Source organism: Sander lucioperca, chromosome 11 (genome assembly GCF_008315115.2).
Source record: "Sander lucioperca isolate FBNREF2018 chromosome 11, SLUC_FBN_1.2, whole genome shotgun sequence".
Classification (NCBI taxonomy): Eukaryota; Metazoa; Chordata; class Actinopteri; order Perciformes; family Percidae; genus Sander; species Sander lucioperca.
Window position 1 is genome coordinate 12,252,733 of NC_050183.1, and position 27,559 is coordinate 12,280,291.

General features: G+C 39.8%; 2 protein-coding genes across 9 annotated transcripts in view; both read left to right on the plus strand.

Annotated features, from left to right (window-relative positions):
- csnk1g2b (casein kinase 1, gamma 2b) overlaps window positions 1-17,469 on the plus strand; it is a 45,039-nt gene extending 27,570 nt beyond the window's left edge. For 4 of the 7 annotated variants that reach the window (XM_031308428.2, XM_031308429.2, XM_031308430.2 and 1 more), the window contains 9 exons: window positions 6,782-6,930; window positions 7,305-7,539; window positions 8,307-8,392; window positions 10,300-10,384; window positions 11,753-11,901; window positions 12,194-12,277; window positions 13,625-13,726; window positions 15,574-15,680; window positions 16,394-17,469. In XM_031308428.2, coding sequence (XP_031164288.1) covers window positions 6,782-6,930; window positions 7,305-7,539; window positions 8,307-8,392; window positions 10,300-10,384; window positions 11,753-11,901; window positions 12,194-12,277; window positions 13,625-13,726; window positions 15,574-15,680; window positions 16,394-16,448 — 1,052 coding nt within the window. In that variant the 3' untranslated portion in view covers window positions 16,449-17,469. The remainder of the gene's footprint in view (window positions 1-6,781; window positions 6,931-7,304; window positions 7,540-8,306; window positions 8,393-10,299; window positions 10,385-11,752; window positions 11,902-12,193; window positions 12,278-13,624; window positions 13,727-15,573; window positions 15,681-16,393) is intronic. The other 3 variants (XM_031308431.2, XM_031308432.2, XM_031308433.2) reach the window with 3 other exon arrangements.
- A 222-nt stretch (window positions 17,470-17,691) lies between these two features.
- mfsd12b (major facilitator superfamily domain containing 12b) lies at window positions 17,692-26,896 on the plus strand. Of its 2 annotated transcripts, none has more exons than XM_031308426.2 (9): window positions 17,692-19,604; window positions 21,178-21,388; window positions 23,057-23,189; window positions 23,268-23,453; window positions 24,083-24,175; window positions 24,287-24,379; window positions 24,491-24,664; window positions 25,613-25,707; window positions 26,413-26,896. In XM_031308426.2, the coding sequence occupies exons 1-9, from the start codon at window positions 19,334-19,336 to the stop codon at window positions 26,546-26,548; spliced, it is 1,392 nt and encodes a 463-aa protein (XP_031164286.1). In that variant the 5' UTR covers window positions 17,692-19,333; the 3' UTR covers window positions 26,549-26,896. The 2 variants fall into 2 exon arrangements, with proteins under 2 accessions (XP_031164286.1, XP_031164287.1); XM_031308427.2 differs by having other exon boundaries at window positions 26,418-26,896.
- Window positions 26,897-27,559: the final 663 nt, after the last annotated feature.

Genomic DNA, 27,559 nt, shown 5'->3' on the forward strand with positions numbered 1-27,559 from the left:
ATGGCGACTATCATATGGTATTTTTATCTTTCAAAAACAGAGCCATGTATAGAGCTATTGCATTTCCCTTTATTTATTTATTTAGGCTGAAATAGCTGGTGAGATCTTGCAACAAAAATTCAGATTCAACAGGTGGTGTGACGTGTCACATAATGTTGCCAAAGTGTGACTGGCAGACAATGAGTGTGTGGAAATCAGGGACATAATTAATGATGAATGTTAAATTCCCTCCCACCATGTTTAAGTCCTTATCTACTCACATGTTGATACTTTGAACAGGAGACAGAATATTAAGTTGCCAAAATAAAGCACTTTGTCCATTGGCTAAAGGCCCGGACACACAGAGCCGATAATCGGCCGTTGGACAGTCTGGCGAGGTCAGTGACTCGAGTCTGTTCGGTGTGTTCCGCTCAAATGGCCCATCTGATTGGTAGAGTGCTAACCCGGAAATGGGGAGCGGAATGAGCGTGACTAGAGTCTCTCAAAATCAAAATTACGTCTTGTCACTTTGGTGTGTTCCGAGGCACTTTTTTGACCAATTTGGGGAGACTGATCAGCCCAACTGCCTTTTCTGCCGACATTTGGCCGTCGGCTCTGTGCGTCTGGGCCTTAAGACATCTTAACATTGAGCTACAATATAACCACACAATTGAGCAGAGATGAAGACTACTACTATGACAGAAAGGCTCATGTCTATCATGGGAGGAGTCAAGGCGATAGATTAAATCTATTACTACTACAACACAACCCGCGAGCCTCAAATATGTCACTGCATAAACAACTCGGTGCTTAATGCCCAGGAGGAGCTTATCTGAACATGTTAAATCTCTCCTGTCCTGAACAGATCCCAGCAGTTGGGATTCCTGCCTTCCAGTTTACATTTTCTTTGTGAAAATTGAGAATAGACCTGGCATTTCAGTTGCTCTTGTCAGTAATGACAGCACTGCTAAAATGTGCTGGTGATACTAAAAGCAAGTCCTGTTCACCTAACAGTTTTTGGCTTCTTTCTTAATCACTTTACCACAGTTGTCAAGAGAATGGCTGCAGAGATGTTGTGCAGTTTTTATGCACCAACTGTCATTTAACTGTATTTCACAGGGCGATTTAGCTTGTGCAATCATGGATACATGATTGCATAGATGTTACTGTAATTAGTGTCACATATAGGGAGGTTTCCTCTTGAACATTTTTCAGTGATGGTTATTATGAGCATGCCTGTGAATATTTATGAGCCCCATCAAGGCTTTTGAGTTCACGAAATGCTGTGTCAGTGACAGGGTCTATGTTGATGATATTATTTCATTCAAATTGTGGATTCTTATGCATGCCATGTGGATAATTTTACAGATACAAATCAGTTTGCATGTTCACTGCTGTTGTAGGACTATCATAGTTTAAATTGATAACAACAATATTATTATTATTATTGTTATTATTGTTATTATTGTTATTATTATTGATAATAATAATAATAATTCTTATTTTAACAACTCATCAAAAGCTATACCATAGAGATAAAAGATCTATAGTGTATAGCAGAAGAAATATCAAGAAGCAATTAAAAAAAAGATTATAATGATGAGTTTTAAGTAAATATTTTTGTCATTATTTATAAAAGGGCTCAATGATGAATAATTTCAGTCTTTATCTCAATGAATGTATGTCCAATAGTCAAAATTAAAAGGATGCAATGTAAGAAATGTAAGGAGTGACAACTTTCTAATGACTAATCTTAAAGACAGTCTAGTAGTCAATCTGATAAATAACTTAATTATTATTATAATTGTTCCTGGTTTTGCTCTCAATGAGTTAAGAGAGTGCTGTATTGACTTAGAGAAAAACTGCCCTAGTTTAAAATTAGGCATATCACTGCTTGACCGATATCTTGTGGACTTACTGAGGTTAAAAGCTGCAAATATCTGGTAGAATTAATTAATAACTTGATAAAAACAAGTATAGCTGTTTTATTTCCCCACTAATTATTTGCCCTGTGCCGTTTTGTGGGATTGTTGTGAGCTGCGTTGCATTTGTAGCTCCAGGCTCAGTCTGTGCATGCCCAAGTACTGATCACATTTCAGCCTTATGCGAACATCTTCAGAGCACTGGGCCTAATGGAATTCACTTCTTCTCCTCCTCTTCTCTCAGTGCACGCCATTATCTAAATCTTTAATACACATTCCCTGTCCTCTCCTCCTCTCTTATCCAGCCCTCTCTTCTTTGGCCCTTAAATCTGACATTTTATTGTAGGGCAACATTTTCTTCAGCTGCCATTATGCACCCTCCCCTCTTACTGTGTCGCCTGCCTGCAGATACAATAGGTCGGATTGTCTCAAATTGTAAATACAGCGGGGGTCAGAGCACCGCTGACATTGGCTTGCAATGAAAGCCAGAGCATATCCCATAATGCTGAACACAGTTGGATGTATTTTTTTCTTTATGTAATAGAATTGTGTGTGATTCAGTTTGCTTATTTTATATCATTGAGAAAAGCCAACTGCTGAAATGGTTTGTTTGGCCTTTAGCTTTTAAAGAGAACAACATTGTTGCCTGATCAAGATGATTATTGGTAGTCATGATTCATCATTATGTTGCTTTTGAAGTACTCCTTTTCTATTCGAGAAACTTTGTTGCATTGGAGAGTAATTTCGCCGTTATGGTTAAGTTTATGTCAACCATCACATCTCACATAGTCTCACATTCTATTGAGCACAGCTATTGTTGTGAGTTATTTCACAATATATAGTATAAGTTACATGAGTAGACAGAAATCACCCCAAATGGGCTTTGGGCTTTTTCCACCAGCCATTTCAAGATTGGTTCTTACAGTTGCTGTAAAACACTATTATATTTTATATTTGCTCACATTCGCCAGCATAAGATTAAAATACACTGTGTGCTTTTCCTCTTGTGATGACTGTGCTTTGAATGCCCTCTAGATTTGGGCCAAGCTTGGATGAGTCAGCCCTCCAAGTGATCTCTTGTCACAGCTTCATCTGTCATGGGCTTTATTACCAGGAAAATCCTAGAGACTAAAGGGCAGACAGGTGTGTGTGTGTGTGTGTGTGTGTGTGTGTCTTGTTGGACTGATGTGGAAGGGTAAATTGGGTAAATCCGACTGTAAACTCTGTCACCTGGCTAGCAGCTGACACCCAATCCAAGCTGAATACTTCCCATTCTAAACTCTCATTACCGGCCGTGGCAGTGGTGTTGTATTCTGTGTGTGTGTGTCGTCATGGCAAAATGTGGTCTTAGAGACACCTCCTCCACGGGAACTACCTCAGAAGAAGTTTGAGTACTTTGCCAAGTGTTTATATGTCTGTCTGTGGACAGATTCTGTCACCGCGATAGCATCACAACTATACAAGATGCAGTCACTTAACTTTTACAGGTGTGTAGTTGAGATCAAAATGAAGGCCGAGTTGCCCCCACTTTACACCCCTGGGCTGATTTGGCGTCATGTCTGGTGTGATCCCGATGCAAAATGGTCTTTAATTTATCTCTGTCATACATTTTATTAATTATTAATATAATAATATAATTTAAAAAAAAAAATATATATATATATAATTTTTTTTTTTTTTTTTTTTTTTTTTTACAGACAAGTGGAGTACAAAATGTTTGCCAAAATTTACTCTCGTGGACTCTTTTTATGTCTGTGTCACTGTCACAGTGCTGCTCTACCCCCTATTGTAGCAGCCCTGATGTGGTGTCTAATGATTAGTGAGCTTTCAGGCAGATGGCTGGAATATAGATACTAGGTATTTGGCTCCATAGCGTAGTTCAAAGATCTTGGTATGGCTTCCTTGTGACAGAACCAACTCGACAAGGACTAACCCGGTAGCAATGACCGTCAACTTGGTAACTGGTGGTTTTGATCGTGGGAGAAGTGCAGACAGGCTACAACTTTTCTGTCAGTGGATCAATGTCAATGGATTCTCAGGCAAAAAAATGTCCGTCAGATCATCTTTTTTTTTTTTTAAGCAAAATCAGAAACAGCATTACTCTTAGTTAGGGCAGGGCGATAGGGAGAAAATCAGATATCACGATATTCTTGACCATATATCTTGATATTGATATTGCAGCGATATTCTAGAGTGGTGCTTTAACAAAATATCTTCACACTTAGATTTTAGATAAATAATCATCAGTAATGTGGACATAATGTCTAAGTGGGGAAAAGGCAAATAATAGAACAGCTAGAACAGTCTGTTAAGTTCAGAGAAGTACATCACTTTACTGTAACGCAGCCTTTAAAACCAGTAAAAGACAACACTTATGTCATATTACGATATTACGATATCCAAAATCTAAGACGATATCTAGTCTCATATCACAATATCGATATAATATCGATAAATTGCCCAGCCCTACTCTTAGTATTGTTCCAACATAGGGACATACTGTAGTGTTTTGCCATTCCCCAATTTTCCCACTGTCAAAACACTGATATACATGACGATAGCGCATACAAACTGCTGTGTTGATCCATCAACATTCCTCAGAAGTCATACACATTACCACAAAATGGGTGTGGTGGTTTCTAGTAGCAAAGGCTATTTACAGTTGTTGACAGGGTGCTCCACAGTGTCACTGGTGTTTCTTTTAGACACCTTTCCCTTTAATCCTACTTCAGAGGAAAATAAACTGTACTGTAGCCTGTTTCTGACAAACCTGTTGAGGGAAGCCAACTGAAGTGCAGTTTGTCATTGCTGCTGTAGTGTCTGAGGAGTCTCCTCCCATACTTTATCAACAAACCAGGGTGATGATTCAGTTCAGCGCATAAAGCACCTTTCATGGCACTTGTAACGTCTTCTCACTATGTATTACACTAGTTTGTTACTATATGGCAATATTTTGAAAATATGAAGTTTTAAATCCTTAACATGGCAATGCCAGTGACATTTGTTTGTGGTTCATTTGATGCAGAGATGACAGAAGAGACAGGGGGCCCTATTTTAACGATCTGAAACGCAAGTATCAAACGTGAAACGCAAGTAGCTTTGTGAGCAGTCTCGGGCGCTGTTGCTGTTATACCGGCGGGATAAATGACTCTTGCGCCTGACGCAAATCTAAAATGGGTTGGTCTGAAGTAGCTACATTACTCATAGGTGTGGTTTGGACGTAACATGCAATATAACAATCAGAGCATCATCTCACATTCCCTTTAAAAGCAGGCACGCTTGTTCCATGGTGGATTGCTATTATAATGGAGCACGCCAGGAGCGGTTCACAGCCGAGGAGGCCGACATTGTCGTCAGGGCTGAAGCAGGAGCTGGAGCGGGAGCTGTCCGGGATGCGGAGGCGGTATAAATGCCCGTCTTGACCGCGTGGCGATGTTGCTGCGAGCTCTTGGGCGCATCTCCTCAAGTCTGGAGAGGATTGCTGCAGCCATGGAGCGTGGGCCTCCAAACGCACCACAAGCTCCTGTTGTGCCCCTTCCTCCTCCTGTTTTGCCCCTTCCTCCTCCCCCCACTCCATCTCCGTCCATCCACTCCACCAGGAGCACATCGCGCATTGCCACTCCCGGACCCTCAAGTGTCCAATCCCGCCGTGGCGCGTGTTGCATGCCTATCAGAGGAGGGAAAAATAATTAGTTCTTTTTTTTTTTTTTTTTTTTTTTTCATTTTCTGTTTGTATTTTTTTTCTGTTCAGTTACAGTTCGCTATTGATTTTTCTTTTTGACAAAATGTAAATAAAGAAATGTCACAAAGACATACTTTCCGATGTTTTGGGCTCACTCTCACTGAATCTCGAGGTTATAAATGCATGGTGATATTTTTGATATGTAGTGTAACATTAGACCGAGATTACTTTGCTTACCTCACTATAGACGATGCATCTCTTCTGTCTCTCATCTCCCGTGCTGCTGCTGGGGCAGTTGGGTTGACATCGGCACATGCAGTTCAACATCACGTCTCCTTAACTGTCTAATATTTCCTCATTTGTCATGTCATCAACACATCCATGATTCATGGAAATGTTGTGTAAAATGCAACAAGCCACAAAGAATGCTGTGACTTTTTGAGCACTGTACTGTAAAGTGCCTCCTGACCTATCCAAACAACTGAAGCGCATTTTCAGTAATAATTTTCCTTGTATTTATGTATGTTTGGCAAAAATGGGAACTGCTGCGTCCGTGTAGATGAGAGAAGCAAAGCACACGCTGCATTATGGCCAAGCATGCGCCTCTAAAATAGCATCTGAATAATGCGCCACTGACTTTAGACTGTTTTTCCTGGTCTGTGAATTGTTTTCTGAAACTGCAAAATAGCACCAGGGAGCACAAGTTCATTCCCTAATTTAACGACGTGCGTCTGTGGAGGGAAAACTCCGCTGTGCGTCAGGTGCAAAATAGGAATGATACATGCGTCGGTGTACAAAGTCAATTGCGCTGGGTGCAAGATAGGGCCCAGGATCTTGGGAAACCAAAACATGGGAAACATTACACTGACCACAACCACATTTTTATGTTACAACGTTCAGCAGCTTATTCATGTTGCCACGTCAATACTCTGCAGTGTTGTAAACTCAACTTTATTTCAACAGTTGTTATAATGAAAACAAATATCAGTGCATTTGCAGTTTATAGACCTCTGCACCCTTATCTCTGAGCGACCCTGTAGTTGAGTAGTTTCTGGTGCTTTTTTTTTTCCACATGTGCTGTCTACACCAAAAACATAACTCTTTGTCAGGCAAGAAGAATAAATGTGCCAATTAAAGAGAATATGTTATTATTACAAAAGTTCACACACTTTATTTGTGTGTATTTGTGTTTCCACAGAGGGAATCCCTCAGGTGTACTACTTTGGTCCTTGTGGGAAATACAACGCCATGGTGCTGGAGCTGCTCGGGCCCAGTCTAGAGGACTTGTTTGATCTCTGTGACCGCACCTTCTCCCTCAAGACTGTCCTCATGATAGCCATACAGCTGGTAAGGCCTTTGAGGAGGAGTGCAGCAGGCACATATTTAGATAAGCTAGCTTTAGTGATTTCAAGCTTTACAGAAATTATAGGGCAACTTTGACATTATTACATACTTATAGTTGAGGGAATGCCAAGGTGCTGCATGCAAAGTATTGTAGCATTGTTGACACTACCATAGTTTGGGTAAATATTTGAATTGGGTAGTCATCAAAGATAGCTGAAAGTAATAATGTAATAAAGTTATGATGTTTACTGAAAGTGTCTGTCTTCAGTACTCAGAATACGTAATGTATTGAGTACTGAAGACGGACACATGTTCATGTTTGAAAACTGTCTGGAAAATTGAGTGATTTAAATTTGATCTGTTTATTGCTCGTCTAGATAACACGGATGGAGTACGTCCACACCAAGAGTCTGATATACAGAGACGTGAAGCCAGAAAACTTCCTGGTTGGGCGGCCAGGAAGCAAGAGGCAACACACCATCCACATTATTGACTTTGGTCTGGCCAAAGAGTACATAGACCCAGAGACCAAAAAACACATCCCCTACCGGGAGCACAAGAGTCTGACTGGGACGGCACGCTACATGAGCATCAACACACACTTGGGAAAGGGTAAGGAAGTCTATAGGCCCTGACGCACCAACCAGACGGGCCGACCATCGGCAGAAAAGCCAGTCAGACTGATCAGTCGGGTCCCCGAGGTCCAAAAAAAGCCTCATAACACACTGAGGTGACGCCGACTTGAGCGTACGCTCTGCGCGTACGCGAAACGTAATACGTCTCCATAGCAACAGGCTGCGCTGCTCTGTATTGTTTCCATTAACAGTCTGATTATTTCCCAGAAAATGAAAACTGGCAGAGCTGGGGTTTGATAAGCCTTTTAGATTTGCATAGACAAGCTTTGCTTGCATTTACATTAAGTTTAATGGAGACTGCTAACTGTATTGTGTACAAATATTTCACTGACGTGTACACAACACAGCATTGTAAAAAAAGAAGAGAAAAAAAACATTTTTTTTTTACAACTGATTCTACATTTTTTTTGTGGTTTCTTAATTTCAGAGTTTCTTTTTTTACTCTGTGGCAGTGGTGGCTAACCATGTGCCATGGAGAGTCAACAGTCTGTGTGTTTAAAGTCCAACCAGTAGTTCTTCCCGTCTACTTGTCAGAGTGCTAATCAGTGAGAGAAAACCTGCAGACTGTTGGCTCTCCATGGCACAGGATTGCCCCCCTCCATGGCTAAATCATGGCCTTTTACACTGTACATTGTTATGCTGTATTTCCTACTGATCAGTTGCCTGTTAACCTTGCCAGCTGGTTATGAAATGAATTTCTTTCTCACAAGTAACCTAATTTTTGTCTTGTTCTGTCTCTTCCAGAGCAAAGCAGAAGAGATGATTTGGAGGCTCTGGGTCACATGTTCATGTACTTCCTCCGAGGTAGCCTTCCCTGGCAGGGCCTAAAGGTACTGTAGCGTATTATTTGACACCATCCATATGTTGGCACATACCTTAACGTCAGACTCCTGTAATCCTCCTAATGCTTGGTATAGAGATGTACTTTTTTCTGCTGGACTCGTCAGTACAGTATATCTTTCACACCCATCCACATGATATAGGGACAGAGAGCCTGGTGTTTATGATGTCATCCTCTCACACTGGTGACATTACAAGGTCTCCCCACTGATCCATCTGTATTGTCACTCAGACACAGAAACTATTGAGACCTCCATGATTGTTTTAATTTATGTTGTTTAATACAAACTTGATATAATCTGTGTTGGAATGCACAATGTTGAGGCACTCGCGTATAAATGACATGGCGGAGGCAACATGAAGCAAAGTGGTGTTCCCTGTGCCAAGTCTTGTTATTTTCTCTATCAGGACACCTTTTGACCTTTTTTGTTTGTTTTCTGTGGTCATTTAAAAATATATTTTATTCCCTTTTTATTTTGCTTATGTGTACAGCTGGTCACCCAAACCCACAGACTAGAGTTCTCAACTCCTTTAAATTCTTTAAAACTGGGTTTTAGTACAAATCTACAGTAAAGTATCTGCTCTGACATCCTAAACAATTGCTAATATTGTCTTCCTTTTTATAAAGTAATTTGTCATAAATTGCTGTTTGCATTTGGGCCAAACACCACTTGCGTTTCTGTTATCATGTTCAAGTTTTCAAGTTAAGTGCTCACAATCAAATCTAATAGTCCGTGACTAGAAAAGACTCTGCCCCTGTAAATGTGAGCTATTCCCTGTGTGTTGCTACATAAACAGTCACATGCAACAAAAAAAGAATCCACCTCCACACTTGCTTTGCATTTGAACAGTTTACTGAGGAAGAGCTTAAAGCACTAAGAAACACTGGTGTGATGACTTGTGCCTGGACAGCAGGTTATAGCTGCAGTTTCTGGGCTTTTTACAGGCGTCAAAATCAAAGGTGTACATAGAAAAGACTGGAAGACCCGACACTTCATCTGAACATTTGCTATGTGGGAGGAAGCTCGTGGTAGATGAATGTGATGGATGTATGAATGTGGGGGATGTCTGGTGGCTCGGGCCAAAACAGGTTCTCACCAACACAACATGACAGTTAGTATCAAAATACAATGAAGGAGTGAAGTGACCAGATAGAGTATAATGGTATACAATCCTGCAGGGTCATTGTTGTTTAAAGCAGTGGGTGAAGAATTATCTTCACTAGTCTGCTGATTAGTGGAAGAAGTTTTTCTAGTCTGATAAATCCAGGTTGGTAGTTGACAGTGATAGACTGAGTGTGAGAATCCATCATGCATAGTTGAAAATGTACAGGCCAGTGGGTGAAGTGCAACCATTTTGGATGCTGGAATGAAGTGTGTATTTTAATGTCTATAGATTGACACTGTGTTATGCAAGTATACCATAATATCATGGCATACAAGACTTGTCCATCATGTGTCCCTAAGGAGATTTCCCTCAAGAGAATACACCCTTTCAAATATAAGAATTATTCTGGGATGGTTGGAGAAACATGCAGGGGACATCATGGACATGAACTGACCACACAATCCCCTGATATGAACAACATTTTTATTGTTGTGACAAGTACCGATGTTTACATAGTCGTGGCAAAAACTGTCGGATTGTACTGAACAGATGTTTCCATGTTTCTGGTGACTGGGGTGACAAAGCCGATTTTCACCAACACAAGCATCTCAGTGCTGTCCATATCTGTAATGGCTCAAGAATTCAGAATGACTTCCCAGAGAATTTGCATCTGACTTCAGCTCAGGTGCCCAATATGTAACACATTTGAATAATACACCTATTCGTTTACACCGCCCGCAGCTTTGTATTTGCTCACATTTTAAGTGTAATATGTATTTTTCCCTTCTAGGCGGACACTTTGAAGGAGAGGTATCAGAAAATTGGAGATACCAAACGAGCGACACCTATTGAAGTGCTTTGTGAAAGCTTCCCTGGTCAGTAGAACCAACCATTTTGCTTTTGTTTACTGTGTTATTTAACCCTTGTATTTAACCCACTCGGGATTTTTCATTTTGGCTGTCTTGATGCATGTGGCATACATTTTGTCATGGGTGTGAGTTTTAAATTTTTTTATTTTGGAAGTCCAACCTCAGCTCCTATAATAAGTCTATAATAAACGGTGCAGACATAATACAGCCTTAAGGACAAACATATCCCCATTGAATCCCATTAAAATCAAATTTTTTGATCCCATGGCCATTACACCATAAAATTACGCATTCTGTTATATCAGACTTTCAATCTAGAGCCCTGGCCTCAAAGTTGTTTTTACTATTTTCCACCAGATTGAGCCATTTTGTCGTGTAAGCCCTATGGGGCAAATACTAGGGGTGCAATGGATCAAAAACTCACAGTTCGGATCAGGGATCGGATACATTTTCGGATCAGCACAAAAAAGGGGGCAATTTAAATGATTTATTAAAAATGTAACAACAATAACCTTTAACAATAACTTCTGTCACCAGTAAATTGCTGTTAAATAACAAGAACAGATGACAACATTTTATTTTACAATAACTTTAAACAAGGTTTACTAGTTTCAAGTAAACGCAACATTCACGTCTGTGTTGTTTTTCTGACAACAGTCATTGTCTTTTATCTCATAGCTTTAGCGGCAGACTGTTGTACGTCCCGGTGTTTGAATCCTCTACAGTGAATTACAGACGCACTTTTACACCGTTTAGCGGTCAGCGTTTTAACTGTGTTTAATCCAGCTACTAGCTAACGGTAACGTTAGGCTAACATCAAACGTTACCTGCTGCGGGAGAGAGTGTACTGTTAGTGTTAACAGGCGTGACTTTCAGCTTCTGTTGCCTCTAACGCCTGTTTCAGAGCATCAGAGAGCAGTGCAGGCATTTAAGTGGCACTGAAATCCGTGTTGCTATTCCGGTACTGGTCGTTTAGGCATCGGTGAGAGAGTGAGAGATTTATCAGCCTACGTTAAGTAACAGCGACAGTAAAAAGGTATTTCACACTATTATTATGGTTAAACTTTGCAATTGATCTGCGGTTCACATGCATTCCGAACTGTGAGTGATCAACTGTGGTCCGTTATATCACTAGCAAATACATACATTTTTCTGGTTTCTAATAGAGGCATTGCTGCGGTATTATGGAGCACTACTGTGTTTGATACAATGCATCAATATGCATTTGGTAGTGATGATCAGGACTGAAGATGATTAAAAGATTTAACTCTGTGAAAGTGGAAAATAATATCACATTAATGGGATGCACAAGGGTTAATTTCTTCATCATTCAACCAGATTAGTAATTTAATTATATGTTCTCTTTTGCTACAGAAGAGATGGCCACCTACCTGCGCTATGTGAGGAGGCTGGACTTCTTTGAGAAGCCTGATTATGACTACTTGAGGAAGCTCTTCACTGATCTGTTCGACAGGAACGGCTATGTCTTTGACTATGAATATGACTGGGTCGGCAAATCACTTGTGAGTGGCTCTTACCGAATCCACTCATCCTTCCCCTCTGAAATCCTTTTGATTGGACTTTCACGAGTTTCACGGCCGCAGTTGCTTTATTGCTCTCACTGTAATAATCCGTCACTAGATCATAACCGATTCTTTCTGCAAACCCTGTTACGTAAAATTGCTCACTATGGGTGCTGAATATTTTAACTTCTTAATTCTTCTTAATTTCTCTAAATTCAACACTAGTTTTTCCTCTTTGTTCCCTTTTAAATTGTGTTCATTTTGACACCGATTGTTTTGTTGTTTCCCGCAGCCCACACCGATAGGCCCTATCCCCAGTGACGCGCCCCTGCAGCCCAGCAGCAGAGACAAAGCACAACAGCAGACCAAAAACCAGGTGAGGTCATCAGCAGTAAAACACAACAAACACCACACCCACCCACCAATCTACCAACCAACCAACCAACCAACTGACCAGCCAGCCAACCAGCCAACCCTGTCATTCAAGTTCCTCTGACTGGCTACTCTTGTTGTGTCCAAGTGTAATCAACTTCCTGGAGAAAATGGCTGCCTTTCAGTTCCACTTCTCCTTCGTTCCTGTTCCTGTCTACAGTCTGACTGCTCGGCAGGGACATCATCTTTCATCAAGACTTGTACAAAATTGATGCTCTACCTGCTCCAGCTGCGAAACAAAGCACCGTTTTCGGCTTCAATTTATCCTTCACACCTTGCCACTCTAAGCTCCAGTCATTGCATGCATGAGTTGAAAATGCAAATTGCATTGTTCATACCAGTAATGACAAACTATATGCTTAGTGTGTGACAAAGTGTTGACTTTGTTTTATTCCTTTTATTGGCATGCTATCCGAGCCTTGTTTTTGGTTGTTTAGTAGAGGGGTCATAATTCAAGAGTTTAAGTAGAAAATGATTATGAAATCCTTCTGATGGACTCAAATAATGGTACCAATCATGTTGTTTCACTTGATGAGTCTGACTCAGTGTTTCCCGTAAAGCCAGACAGGGAGTGCATTAGATTTTATGATTGACTTATTAGAGTGGACTCTAACCTCTTTTTCACTGCTCTCCATTTAACGTGATTGGCTTGGCAACAACTTGCCACCTTTTTCTCTCAAAGCACCACCTCCAGTTCCACGCACGTTGCTTGTGACTGTAAAAACCTGTAACATCCTGGTTAAAACAGTCTTCTGCATTAAAAGAAAACGTGTTATGTGTCTCTGTAGGTTATATTTGTTGGTGGGAAGAGAAAAAGTATAATTTTAAATCTGCAAAAGTAAAAAAAAAAAAAAAAAAAAAAAAAAAAAAAAGATTCTATATTGAGCCTCTAGTTGAAGTTCAAGTAATGCTGTGAACCAAATACCCAATAACATAGATACTTGTCTGTTCGTAGTGACTATGCAGTGCTAGTTGAGGTGATCAAGGCTGTTTTCTTTTACTCCTGCATGACTTTGTTAGTGTGTTGAGCTTCGCATAAATTTTTGCTTCCCTCTACTCTTCTATTAACATAGTTTGTCTTAACAAGCCTGCTTCTGCTTGGGAGAAGTCTTCTATAATTTTTTTGTTTTTGTTTTCATTCACTCCCCCTCTCCCTTGTCCCTTCTCCCTCACACAACTCTACCCTCAACCCCCTCCCACCACATTGCCTCACCTTCACCTGACAACAACCCCCCCCCTTCTCACCACTTCACGAACACCTGCCTCAACACTTTTTGCTCTTTGCGTCAAGTCGCCTGAGCCCAAAGGAAGTGAGTCTCAGCCCACTCCAGTGACCAATAAGGAGACTCTGGGGTCACACCTCACAGCTGAGCGGCTGGGGGGCTCTGTTCAGGTACTACTACTGCTGCTGCTGCTACTACTGCTCTGGTGGCTAATGCATGAAGCCACATAGTTCTGAATGTGTCTGATCCCCTCTGCCACTGACTCCATACTGTCTGCCTGTCAGGGGCTCTGTCTTGAGTCTCTCTCTCTCTCTCTGTGTGTATGCATCAGACTGTTTGAATTCCTGTGTGTCAGTGCTTTACCTGCTCTGTTTGCTCTCACTGCTTTATTCGCCTCATCTGCTGTATAGAAAGCCCACAGGAAGGGTCATCCAACAAGATGACATCAAACAGCAACTGTCATGCAAACTTCATGACTAAAAGATTCTTAAATCATTAGAAAAACACAAACTGATAGGCCAATAGCAGCGCAATAGATTTTAGTTTTTTTCAGTTAGTATTAAAAAAAAAAAAAAAAAATGGTAGAGCAATCTAAACTATGAATAAAAAAATCTTTTTGCTTAATTCCAATTGTATATCAGTAGAAATCAGAGGCTTCTGTAGTAAACGTGGCACAAATATGCCACCTAGTGTTAGCTAATAGAATTGCAACTTTTAAAGGATATGCTCACATTTCTCAAGTCTTAACAGTATTCACATGCCCTTATGCACATTTGACCATTGACACAGGATTTGTTTTGCTTGTTGTAATTCCTCCTGTTCTAATGCGCTTCCAATGGAAGAGATGCGGGACAAGATTTACAGTCTTCGCTCTGGAAAAATGTATTCCAAAGTTTATCTAAAGCTAATGTGACACTTTAGCAGTTTGTTAGATCAAGTTGGTCTTTTTAGTATTGAATCCCCTCTTTATGTTTCCACAGACAGTGTTTCTGTGCTGAGTTGCAGTGGAGGGATAGCAACACAGAGGGAATGTTGTACTAAAAATAGTCTAACTGAAAGATATGCACTTGATGTGTCTAACTCAAGCTGCTGGAACTTCATTTTAGCTTTAGTTGAACCTTGGAACGTATATTTACACAGCTCGAGGACTCTGGATTTTATCCACCATCTTAGAAACATTAGAAACGCCAGGTTCACACTGCGATCCGTCAGTTCTCGGGCAAGAACTAGCTATTTCAATTTCTCCGCGCTGGTCAACACTTTAACACTCTGTTCTGAACACACGTAGAGCTAATTTATGTCTGTGTGTGTGTGTGTGTGTGTGTGTGCTCCGTGTGTGTCTGCTTATCTATGTAACTCTCTGTTTAGACACAATTGACAAATATGTGGTATAAGTACGCAATTTAAAAAAAAACACCATCACAAACAGCAGTGATACCAGGCTATTTCTAAAAAATGTAGCCTAGTGGATGAGCAGATTTTAAAATGTCATCATGTCAAACTGGGGGAACTAAAACGTCTGGAGAACAGCAGGGAGAGTGGCAGCAAAATCAAAAGGATTAATTTTCTCTCATTTATCAGAATGGGATCATTTATATGTATACTGTCTTTTATATAGCGTATAATAAATTATCAGTGTGATTTCATGCCAGATACGCTCGCGGTACGTGGAAAAATAGACCAGACGCCAAAACTATCGCTGCAGAACGCAAGCCGTCTGCGGAGCTCGCGGCACGTCACGTCCTACGTGAACATCCCAATTGGTTAACATGGGTGCGAAAGGAAGCGGGCAGCAGTTTGCGGCCATTTGCTGTGCTTTTGTGTCCAGTGTGAACCCGGCGTTAGTCGGGGCATTCCAGGTTACGTGCTGAACTGCTCTCCTTATCTGAGAGAGGGCAGATCATTTGGGATATTCAAGAGTACATATTTTTATGTGAATGTTCATTTCCACCCTGCAGTCGGCGGCTCGAAGTGTATGTGTGTGTGAGCAGTCTGGTGTCCTTTTGTACTCGTGCAGGTGATGAGCTCAACGAATGGCGAGCTAAACACCGATGATCCCACAGCCGGACACTCCAACGCTCCCATCACCGCTCCCACCGAGGTTGAAGTGGCCGACGAAACCAAGTACGAACCCGCTGTCCACATGCTTAGAAGACAGTCCTGCTAGCCGTTTGTTGGGTCGGGGTTTAATAGCATTTGAATGAGTTGAAATCCAGTGTGAAATTGGAAACAAATCTGAACCCTTTTTGCATTCCTTACTGAATCTCTTTAAGTTCAGCTTTTGTTATTTGCGAGTACAATTTGGATGATTTCAACCAGTCAAAGTGAAACGTGTGACCAGTACATTGACATACATTCAAGAAACCAGGTTACGCAGGTAATCTTAGAATACCTTTACAATGCATTGGTTACTGTAAATATGCGTATACATGCAGCAGATGAGTAAACTATTCTCCCTTATTGTCTCTCTCTAGTCTTTGTCAGGCACATGCATTACTTGTAAAAAGCATATTAGAAAACTACACGGGCCCCAGGAGAAATCTGTTTTCTCTAATCCGCTACCTCAACTACGTAAAACTTTCTTGTTTATATGACATTTAAGTAATTTGGAGAAAGCCGTCAATGTGCATGTAAGTGCATGTAAACACACTGAATGTTTTCTACATCGCTCTTTGCTAAAAAAGAAGTGAAGTTAAGTGAATCTGGAAACCAGATCCAAAATTGGACCAGCGTTGAAACCCAACACTAACGAGCAGTGTGTTGAGTGCTGTTGATGTACCAATATCTAAATTCTGTAGATATGTCTCGAAATTATTTTTCCTTTTGTTTTCCTGCAGGTGCTGTTGTTTCTTCAAAAGGAGAAAGAGGAAAACCCTCCAGAGGCACAAGTGAAAGAAGAGAACAGAGAGAACTTGAAACATTGTGGTCACTGTCAAGTTTTAAATGGAAGCAACTACACGGACTCCCTGTCCTTTATCTCTTTCCAGCTTCCCCCTCACCTCTTTATCCCTCTCACCTTATTCCCACTGTCACTGTACCCACCCCACCCCCACCCCCTTGCGCTCTCTCACGTTCTCAGTGCTCCCCGGCTACTGGCGAGTTAAAGGAATGTTGCAGTCCCACTGACTCCACAACAGACTCTTGATTCCTTTATCAACGAAAAACAAACGTACCTGCATTACAACAGGGGGAGGGGCTTGAGGAAAAGTATATAAAAAAAAAAAAAAAGCTGTAACAATGACACAACATGTAACAACTCGAATACCGTGGCGTGAATATGAAAAAAGATACTGTTTGAAACAGTTCTGTATTCTAGATTCCATAAGAACGCGTGTTGTTCCAACAGTCAGCTGTTGATCAGGGGGAACCATTTAAGTGGTTCAAGTGAAAGAAATCTGCTCCTTAGGAAAATGTTTTTTGTTTGTTTTTCTTTTCTTCCTTTGGTGTGTTTTGGGATCAAGGTAAAGAGGAAACGGTGAACTATGCTGATGTTAAATCTGAGCGACACAGCATTTCATCTACAAAACAGAATTTGGAGGATTTTAATGTTTGTTTTTTTGTAATTGAATCCTCAGTTTTCAAAATCAAATCCCTGCATTGAAAACTTATTTTTTATGTTGTAGTGTTTCTGGAGTTCAATTCTTTTCCTCACTCTGGCTTTCTTTTTGTCTGTCAACGTGGACTTTGTAGCACAGTCACTGGCCTCAGGTACTGTGGAAGATTGAGAGAAACAGATATTAAGCTCTCTTATTATTATTGCACTTTTGGGAAAAAAAACAATTACAGTGGAAAACTTTAGGTTTGAAATTAACAATTAAGAAAACAACTTAATAAAGACTGATCTAGGAAGAGTCCTTCACAACGCTTATATCTGAATTAAGGCTGAAAAATGTTGTCGATTTACATGGAAGAAAAAAAAAAAAGATATGTCTTTCGATTTTTATTTCTTACATCAAAATAATTTACCAGGAAATCATAGTTTGTGCCTTTCTAAGTAAAATGTTTAAAGCTCAAATGAGTGTCCCGCAATGGCATTTTGTGTGTGTGTGTGTGTGTGTGTGTGTGTGTGTGTGTGTGTGTGTTGCTCTCACAAACGGCATACATCCCTTCATCCTCTGCTGTGACAATCGACACATCTGTACAGTGGTGTTTGGTTTGGAGGGCGATCAGGACTGGTGTTTGTGCGTGTGTGTAAGAGGTCTAATAGACAACCCAAATCTGTGTGAACCATTGTTTAATTTTGTCAGGAGGTAACAGACAGACATGCAGCGCAATGAGGTTTACATGTTTATGAGGTACATCATGTCTCTGAAGTTGATGGGCTGCTGTTTCTGAGCCTGAAAACAAAGAAACCTTCCCAAAAGTCAAAGAAAGGAAAAAAAAAAAACAGTTGCCCTTTTTTGAGTTCATTGCTGCTGCCTGCTCATAACTGTAGTGTCGCATAGGACTGCAACTAATGATTATTTTCATTATCGATTCATCTTCTGCCTATTTTCTCGATTAATCGAATAATCATTTGGACTATAAACCGTCAGAAAACCCACATTATTTTTTCCTAGGCCCCACAACATCAAATATCCTGTTTTTTGTCTGACTCGCAGTCTAAAACACTAAATTATTCAATTTACAAAGGAATACTCCAGCGATTTTAATATTGTGCTTGCATAAAGTTGGGGGACTCACGAGGCAGATTTTTATTTATTTTAAAAATATTTAAAATTGAAGCAGCGGGAGCCAAGATATCTTGACTAGCATAGGTCAAATTCCAAAGACATTGGATCCTCCATTTCCCACAATGCAACTGAATGGTATTTTTTTTTATTAGATATTTCCTGCCTTCTAAACACCGCCCGCCCCACGCCCCTTCCCTCCCTCCTTAAAACCCCACATACCCTTTTTGTAACGCAGGCTTTCTGTCAAGCCCAGAAAGAGACTATGGCATCATCAGGGTTATGTTTCTCAAACTAGAACGCTCCCCACAGAGCTGAATAGCTGATCTTCATGTATAAAATCAGTGGAGTGCCCCTTTTAAAAACACTTGAGCCTCATTGTTATGATTCACACAAGTTTAACTTTTGATTTTGAGATTGCACAACAATGACTATGTAAGTCATTGAGTAATGTCACCACTGTGTGATGAGAATCATGACCATGTCTTACAGAAGGTCAATATTGCAAATGTATAAATCCGTACTGATGGATTGAAAACAAATGGGCTACTTGACATCAGAGGCCAGTTGAGGTGCTAAAATTCCGAATTAATGTCACGTCAGGAACAAACTATTTGATAAGGGTATTGTAACTCACGAGTTTTTAAAGCCACTCATAATCACGGCTTGGTTATTCATCTAATATAGACTACACCGGAGCCGTGTACATTGCAGAGCTGCATAATAACTTTAAAGACAAAACCAATCTCCAGATGCTCCGAGGATGACATGGTGCACCAGCGCGCTTTTTTACGCGTGAAGTTGTTGGTGTGAGTTAAGTGCTGCTGATAGCTCAAAAAAAGCTTTTGTTGGAGCATTAATTTATTCCTCTGAAAGCTAAACCGGTTCAGCTGACCAGCTTGGGGACACAGCTTGGCATAATCCATTACACTAAGTTTATTATGTGCTTTATAATTAAGGATATTTTTTGAGATCCTCAGACCAAGGTTGAACTGTGTTTTTGCTCGTCTGTTAGTGTAACAAATTGCATTATGTATTTGTAAATATGAACTCGACAGAGCTCTACTTGTGAATAAAGGAAGTTTTATCACAGGACTCAAATCAATCATGGAGCAGTTTGTGCGTGCTGAACGCTCTTTAGCAGTCTGCAGGCGGTTATGTTACGCAGCAGGACATTTTCTAAACGACCTGTGCGCCTCTATGTGGTTCACCTATCTGCTGGTCTACCTCCACTCCGTGCTCGGCTTCCAGAGCACCTATGCAGGTGTGCTGCTGCTGATTGGTCAGATAGCGGACGGAGTCTGCACGCCTCTGGTTGGATATGGATCTGACAGAATAGCGAGCATTTACGGCAAGAGAAAATCCTGGCACCTATTGGGTAAGTATGAGAAACGAATTTGACTTAAGTATAAGTACAAGTAGACTATTTCCAGCTAAATGCACTTAAAGTAGGCCTATATCCTGAAAAGAGGTAGGCCTATAAACAGTGATGAAAGAAGTATTCCGATCTTTTACTAAAGCAAAATAGGCCTACTCTGCTACAAGTTATAAGTCCTGCATTCAAAACTTTACTCAAGTAAAACTACAAAAGTAGGCTATTATTAGCATTAAAATGCGCTTGAAGTACCAAAAGTAAGTACTCATGCAGAAATGGCCTATGACAGCCTATATCATAATTTATTAGTTGATTTATATTTTGTAACAAACTAAATCTTCAAAGTAATTAAAGCTATCAACTAAATGTAGTAGAGTAAAAAGTGGAATATATGCCTTTAAATAGTGAGGTGGAAGAAGTACAAAGTAGCATACAATGAAAACTTAAGTAAAGTACAAGTACAGCCAAATTGTACTAAGGTACCATACTTGAGTAAATGTAGTAGTTACATTCCACCGCTGCTAATTCAGAATGGCCCCTTGAGTATTATTGGATTATTATCATTGTTGGTGCAACATGAATGTGGAAGCAGCATTTAATGTAGCTGGTTGAAATGGAGCTACTTTTTACATAGCCTACTTTTAGTTTAACCTTTAACAATTCAAATATTATTAGTTGATAATATAAGTACCTAAAATGTATTACAGTTAATTGTCCTTAAATGTAGTGGAGTATAGCATAAAATGGAAATACTTAAGAAAAGTAGCCTAGCCTATAAAACAAAATTGTAGCCTATTTAAGTAAAAGTGCTTAGTTACTTTTGAGGTGGAAGAAGTATTCAGATCGAGGGGGGAGGGGGATTGTATGAAGCACTTTGTGCTACATTTTTATGTATGACAAATGCTATATAAATAAAGTCTGATTGATTGACAAAAGTTCTGCATTGAAAATGTTACTTAAAGGTGCTGTAGGTAGGATTGGGAAGATCCAGGATTTAGCCAAAAAAAATTGAACATCAACTACTTCTCAGTCCCTCCCCCCTTTCTGCTAAAGCCCAAAACATTCTCCTAAGCCCCTCCCCCAACAAGGGAGAATTAATGCTGTGCATGAGCAGTGATTGACATGCAGTTAACGATTGATTGTTTCCAGTTTCTAAAATGTCAGGATTTTTAAACTTAGTGTTTAATCGTCTAATCATCTCAGCAGCACTTGTATTTTATAAACTACATGTGTTTAATGTGCAAAAATCTTAATTTGTAAAGTCACTAACTAAAGCTGTCAGATTAATGTAGTGGAGTAAAAAGTACAACATTTCTCTCTGAAATGTAGTGGAGTAGAAGTAGAAAGTGGCATGAAAAGAAAAAATTCAAGTAAAGTACAATTACCTCAAATTTGTACTTAAGTACAGTATTTGAGTAAAGGTACTTCTTTACATTCCACCACTGCTTTCGACCACTGATCTTATATGTCCCACAGCCAAAGAAATGTTTTAGTGATGCCATAATAATAAAAATAATAATTATTATTATAATAGGCCTACTTATTTGGTTTATTTTGTTCCCTCTTTACTTTCTAGGAACTATTTGTGTTGTTGTATCTTTCCTCTTCATTTTCAACCCCTGCCTGGCCTGTAACGACAACACTCCTCAGTGGGCTCGGATTCTTTACTTCTCCCCCTTCATCATCGTCTTCCAGCTCGGCTGGGCAGCCACTCAGATCTCACACCTGTCCCTGATCCCAGAGCTCGTGTCCAGCGAGAGCGCCAAGGTGGAGCTCACTGCGTACAGGTCAGATGACGTCATCACGGTCTCATCTTAGTTATTCACGTTTTAAAATGTACAAAACTGTCATTTTGTATTTTAAAGGAGAGGTAAGCTCATTCATGTTGACATGGAAACACATTTGCTCTGATTGAAATTTAGCTTGAAAGAAAAAGTTTAAGTTCGACATTTTTCAAAATGCAGTTGACTTCATTTGTCAGGCAACCAGCGTGGACTGACATCCCGTTAGCTAACATCTCGCGGGGTCATCCCTATGTTCCCCGGGTCCTATGTTCCCTATTTTTCCCAAAAAGGGTCCTATGCTCCCCAGTCTCATACAAAGAGGGGAACATAGGACCCAGGGAACATAGGACCCGGGGAACATAGACACGCTCCCCATCTCGCTCAGCTAGCAGATTAGCTCCAGTGCTAGCTCAGCTAGCAGATTAGATTTTTGAAGTGTGCACATATCATACACACATGGGATTTGTTTGTTCAACTTTGTAAAAGCATTAGTGATTAGTCTTTGATTATAAATGGAAACGCTAAATGACAGGAAAGGACAATATAAGTGTTGGGCGTACAGATGTCTTACCATCCCATGAAATAGCGAATTGTATTTGTTACACTTCGGATTTTGTTTGAATTAAACAAACAAGGGTTTAGAGGTGCTGGAAGGTGGATTATGTTGCCTTTGGACAGAGCCAGGTGAGCTGTTTCCACTCCAGTCTTCATGCTGAACTAGCTAAGCTAACCGGCTGAAGTAACAAGTGGTATCTTTTAATGATGTAGCCTATCTCTCGGCCAGAAAGCAAATATAGATAGACCCCATGAGTTAGACTCATAGAGATAAAATGGATTTTTCATTTCTATTCTATTCTATTAGTATCTACAGACACAAAGAGACATTACAAATTTAGCTTTTTGCTGTCGGTTCATAAATTAGTGGATGGATGTATTATGATTTGTTTAACACAATGGTCACCATTTCTTAGTTTCTCCTTTACAAGGAATCTCTGATGCTGAATTTCACAGTTGTTGAGCAGTCACATAATTCCATTCATAATTCCCTCTCAATCATAGAGGAAGCCAACCTGGTGTGACTGGACTGGTGGACTGGTTTTCCAAAAACAGGCCTCATGAAGACAGGATCAGACATTCAGGCAAAAACGGCAGTCTGCCCATTCATTTAAATGGGGGTAGTGGATTTAGCAAAATTTACCTTTGTCAAAGTCATCACGTGATTACACTTTTTAGACTGAGATATTATACTTTTTTGGAAGTATGAAAACATAAACAATGGTGTCAGTTCTTCCATTGTTCTATGTCTCCTATTGCCTCCATGCAACCCTCTTCTCATTCCTATCCTTAAAAAAGTTGTCATAACTTCCTCTAATGCTCTGTCCAAACTAAAAGAGTAGAGCTGAGGAACGTGTCTTTTCTACGATAGTTGCAACATTGGATTCATGTCACAGGCCATTATTATGCCAGTGGAAGTGAAACAATAAGGCAGAAATTCCCAGTGAAAAGAGAAGTAACTGTCATTTCATCATGTTGTCCAGAGCAGCTCAAATCTCAAATCCCAAATATAGAAGCAAAAACAAAATGCCTCTGTTTCTTTTTGTTATCATTCCTTTAAAGCTGTAACAACCAAGTTACCGTTTGATTGTGTCAATTATATTCTTCCTTGTGTAGGTATGCCTTCACTGTGGTGGCCAATATTACAGTATACACTGTGGCCTGGCTGCTCTTTCACTTCCAGTCTCAGCTAAATGTGGACCCTGACAACACAGATAACTTGGGCCAGGTGGACATCCCTCTGTTCAGGGTAAGAGAGACGCCAGAGAGATAATACACTTGTGTAAAATCACTATTTTCTATCTTATCTCTCTTTCTCTGTCCGTAGACGCTGGCCCTCATTATGCTGGGTATTGGAGCTTTATTCTCCATGATATTCCACATCGGCACCAAAGAGAAGGTGTCAGCCTCGAGGTGCGAGGATCAGCTGCTCATACCTTCCCCTTCCCAGGAAGTTTTGCCTCATCCTATATTTCAGTGGAAGCACTGGCTGAAGGAGCCCTCCTTCTACCAGGTGAATATGTGCTGGGTAACTTTCTGCTGATTCAGAACATTTCTCAACCCTTTTCTCACAGGGAATGGCCACCACTCTGAATATAGTTTGTTGTTGGAGTTAAATTATATGTACTTACTACATCGCAGCTTACCATTTTGCAATCCAACCTGTCGTGTGTGTCAAAAACATTTGAATGTATCTTTCCTGTCATACTTGGAAACCATTTGCAACCGTTTGCTTCATTTATTTCTGTATTATGTGAAAATCTATTATCATAGGTTATAATAATATAAAATAATATTTAATAAATTCAGCATTGAATGATTGGTCAAATTCTTAATCTTGTTAACTTAAAAAAAAAAAATCTGATTTCCTTATTTAAATCACAGTTTCGGTCATTGTAGACTGTATTTAAATCAACTTTGTTTTAAGTAAAACAGTGATGCATTTGAGAAGTATTTTGGTATCAGTACTGAAACTCAATTCAAACAATATCCAGCCCTAACTGTGATTGCATTACACAACTTAAGCAAGTTTCGAGAGTATGCTAATTGATATTCATATTGCATAGAAATGACTGAATTTGTTTGCAAAAACACTGGATTGGTCCTTTTGAATCTTGTTTCCTTTGATTGATTTTGTACCAGGTGGCTTTCCTGTACATGTGCACCAGACTAATAGTCAACTTATCTCAGACCTACATCTCAGTTTACCTCACCGACTCACTGATGTTACCAAAGGTAAAGCTACACAGTTTGTATTCATGCAGTGACATGTGTAACTCATTATGTAGCCTCGGTTTGTCAAACATCTGTGTTGCAATTTAAATACTTTTTTCCCTCTCTCCTGAGAACTTCATTGCCATCATACCTCTGGTGATGTATGTCAGTGGTTTTGTTTGCTCTCTGGCCATGAAACCAGTCAGCAAGCTCATAGGAATCAGTGTGAGTCTCTCCCTAACAAGATGCATACCTTTCATATCTGTTGCATGATTAATAAATTAGTGATTAGAAAGAAAAGTTATATTGAAATGAAATGTATTTATTCGTTGTCAGATTACCTATTTGGTCGGCCTGTTGTTGGTGCTGGGCTTCGCCACCTGGGTGTTAGTGGACAAGAGCATGGGAGCTGAGAGGATCTATGTAGCAGCCATGCTGCTGGGAGCCGGTTCGGCTACAATCCTGGTCATGTCTCTGTCCATGACGGCCAAACTCATTGGAGAGCAGACAGTAGGTTGAGGGGAACTAACCTACAACAGTTTATAGCTTGTAGGAGAGATGTTGCATGAATGAATTAAAGAGGATAAGGCTGGCCATATGCTATGTTCTTCTTGTTATCAACAAATCTCATTAAAAAGCTAATTAGAATAATGAATTGGTCCTATGCTATTCACACTGTTGCACTGAGTGACATGTTCTTCATTACGATGAACACAGGCACTGCAGTTTATTAGGAGTCAATCCCACATACACACTAGAGCACCAGATGTGTATTTTATCTGCAGCTGAAAATAGTCCACAACATGCAAAATTGACTTCTGCTTGAGAAACGGGCCTTTAAACTATATATTTGTGACCCTGTTGTTAAAGATTTACATTTTCAGTAGGAACGAATGGGCTTGTGACTGCCACGGACAAGGATGGGAAGACAAAAAAGTACTGATCGACAGACTTGGTTGGTGTTGGTCTTTTAATGGGATTTGTTGAAAATAATATTGAATCATTTTAATAAAATATAGAATAATGCTAGCCCTATCTTTTAAATTAGGAGAATGTGGGCAACAGTTGAGTGCCATGGCTGGGTTGACAGTTACAACACAGTAGTTTACTAGTGTGCCAAAAATCGTCTTTGAAAAAGCTAAAATACATCAGGGAATAAATACAAAAAATCTCATGATACTTAAAAGTAAGTACGTTAGTTGCACTTTGTGGTTAATGTTCAAGACAAAGCTGTCATTAAATGGGAGGGTTATCACAGCACATTACATTTAGCTGTCACATCTCACACTGTCTATAAAGAAATGAATGAAAATGCCAGATAAATGCTCACAGAGTCTATTGTGTATCTTATTCACAAAGAAGAATGCTGTGAAGAACTGTGTGGGTTTTTTCGATGGATTTTATTCCTTTGTGCTTTGCTGCAGCGACTATATCTTTGATCTCTGTCTTTTTTGGCAGCAAAGTGGAGCCTTTGTTTATGGATCGATGAGCCTCACAGACAAGTTTGCTAGTGGTGTGGGGATCGTCCTCATCCAGAGCATACGACCATGCAGGTGAGTCTCTCAATGTGACTGACACCCTGCTGTCTGAAGCAGTTCTTTCGCTGACACTCAGTTTAAAATGAAAGTTTGGAGAAAGCTGTCAGAAAAGATGTAGGCATTCCCCACAAACAGATAAACCACAAAAATTTTCTCCCTGGCAGGATGAGGTGAATGCTGGGAAAATGTTCCCTACATTATGATGAACATTGGCACTATAGTTTATTTTCAATTCCACATACACCGCCCAGCTGCCTGAAACACTCACTAAAGCACCAAATTTGTAATAATCCACTGTTGAAAATAGTCCCGAACAAATGCACTATTTACTCCTGCTTGCTAAAACATAGTGCCCAGCTGTTATAGATAATTACTTAGACTTAAATTATTTAACAATATATGTGTGACTTGTTTTTGAATATTTACATCTTTAATAGGAACTAATGAACTTCAATGGAAGTGTGGTATTAAGAGTTATAATTGGTTTGTGTATTTTAATGCAATTTGCTGCCAGTAAGATATAAAATAACACCAGCCTTATCCTTCAACTTATGACTATCTGTATGTTTTTTTTTCCAAAATGAATTCACTAAATGGAGGATTTTTTTCTTACACACATTGCACACAGTTGACCTTTCACTTCTCAACAACCACAATGTTGCTGCTTTTTTCCACAGTTTAACAAAAGCTACTCGTATTTTCTTTTCTTCTCTCTAACAGCACAGGTGTCTGCCGCCCAGACTGTGTTTGGTTTTATCGTGACGTCATGGCGATGGTAACCGGGGGCATAGGTGTGGCTGCAGCATTTTGCCTGTTCACTCTTCTAATCTGTCCAATCAGGATAGGGAGATGTTAGGGGTTCAAAGTCTGCACTACACATGCCATGCTACCACCTAGTGTATGAATCTGTAACTACTCTGCTTTATATAGGGCAGGGGTCTTCAACGATTTTTAGACCAAGGACCCCTTCGCTGAAAGACAGACGGAGCACGGACCTCCTAATACATATATTGTATAAAATAGAGTTGCTTATTAAACTGGGCCAAATGTCCAATACGCTATCTGGAGTAGAACAAATATTGGATTTGGAGCTGGAGATTGTGAGACTTGTGAGTCAGACTTATTTTCCTCCTGTGGATTGCATAATGTATCCATTTTCTATTTGTTGTAAAAGTGAAAACTAATAAATGCATTGCAAATGCGATCCAATCTCTGCCTCAGCTTTCTACTGTGAATAAAGCTGAATGTTTTCATTGACCTGGCAGCAATTGTGGCGCTGATCCAAGGATTGAACTAGGTGAACCTAAATCATATCGGTCAACTTTTCTCTATGTAAGATTAATTAAAACATCTGCACCAGTTTGATTTGAGTGACCACAGACCCCAATATGGTGATGTTGACTAAATTTTGATGACTCAAAATTGAGTGTTAACAGGTTTGTCATTGAATCTGACTTTACAGCTGTCTAAAGATTACGTTTATGAAAAGAAACCCACATAAAAAACTTTCCTTCTGATACCACAATGTAAGAACTTAATTGCAAGTAAAAGTCCTGCATTGAAAATGTTACTTAAGTAAAAGTACAAGTCATCAGGAAAATGTAATCAATGCAAAGAAATGGCCTCTGTGACTGTTGTACTATTGTTTTTGATATCATTGGATTATTGTTACTCATGCATTAATGTAAAAGCAGGATTTTATTGATTTTATTTACTGTAGTTGGTTGAGGTGGAGCTAATTTACAACTATTTTGTGCAGGACTGAAACTAATGATTATTTGCATTATGGATTAATCTGCTGCTTATTTTCTCCATTAATAAATTAATTGTTTGGTTTGTAAAAATGAAATGCTCATCACAATTACCC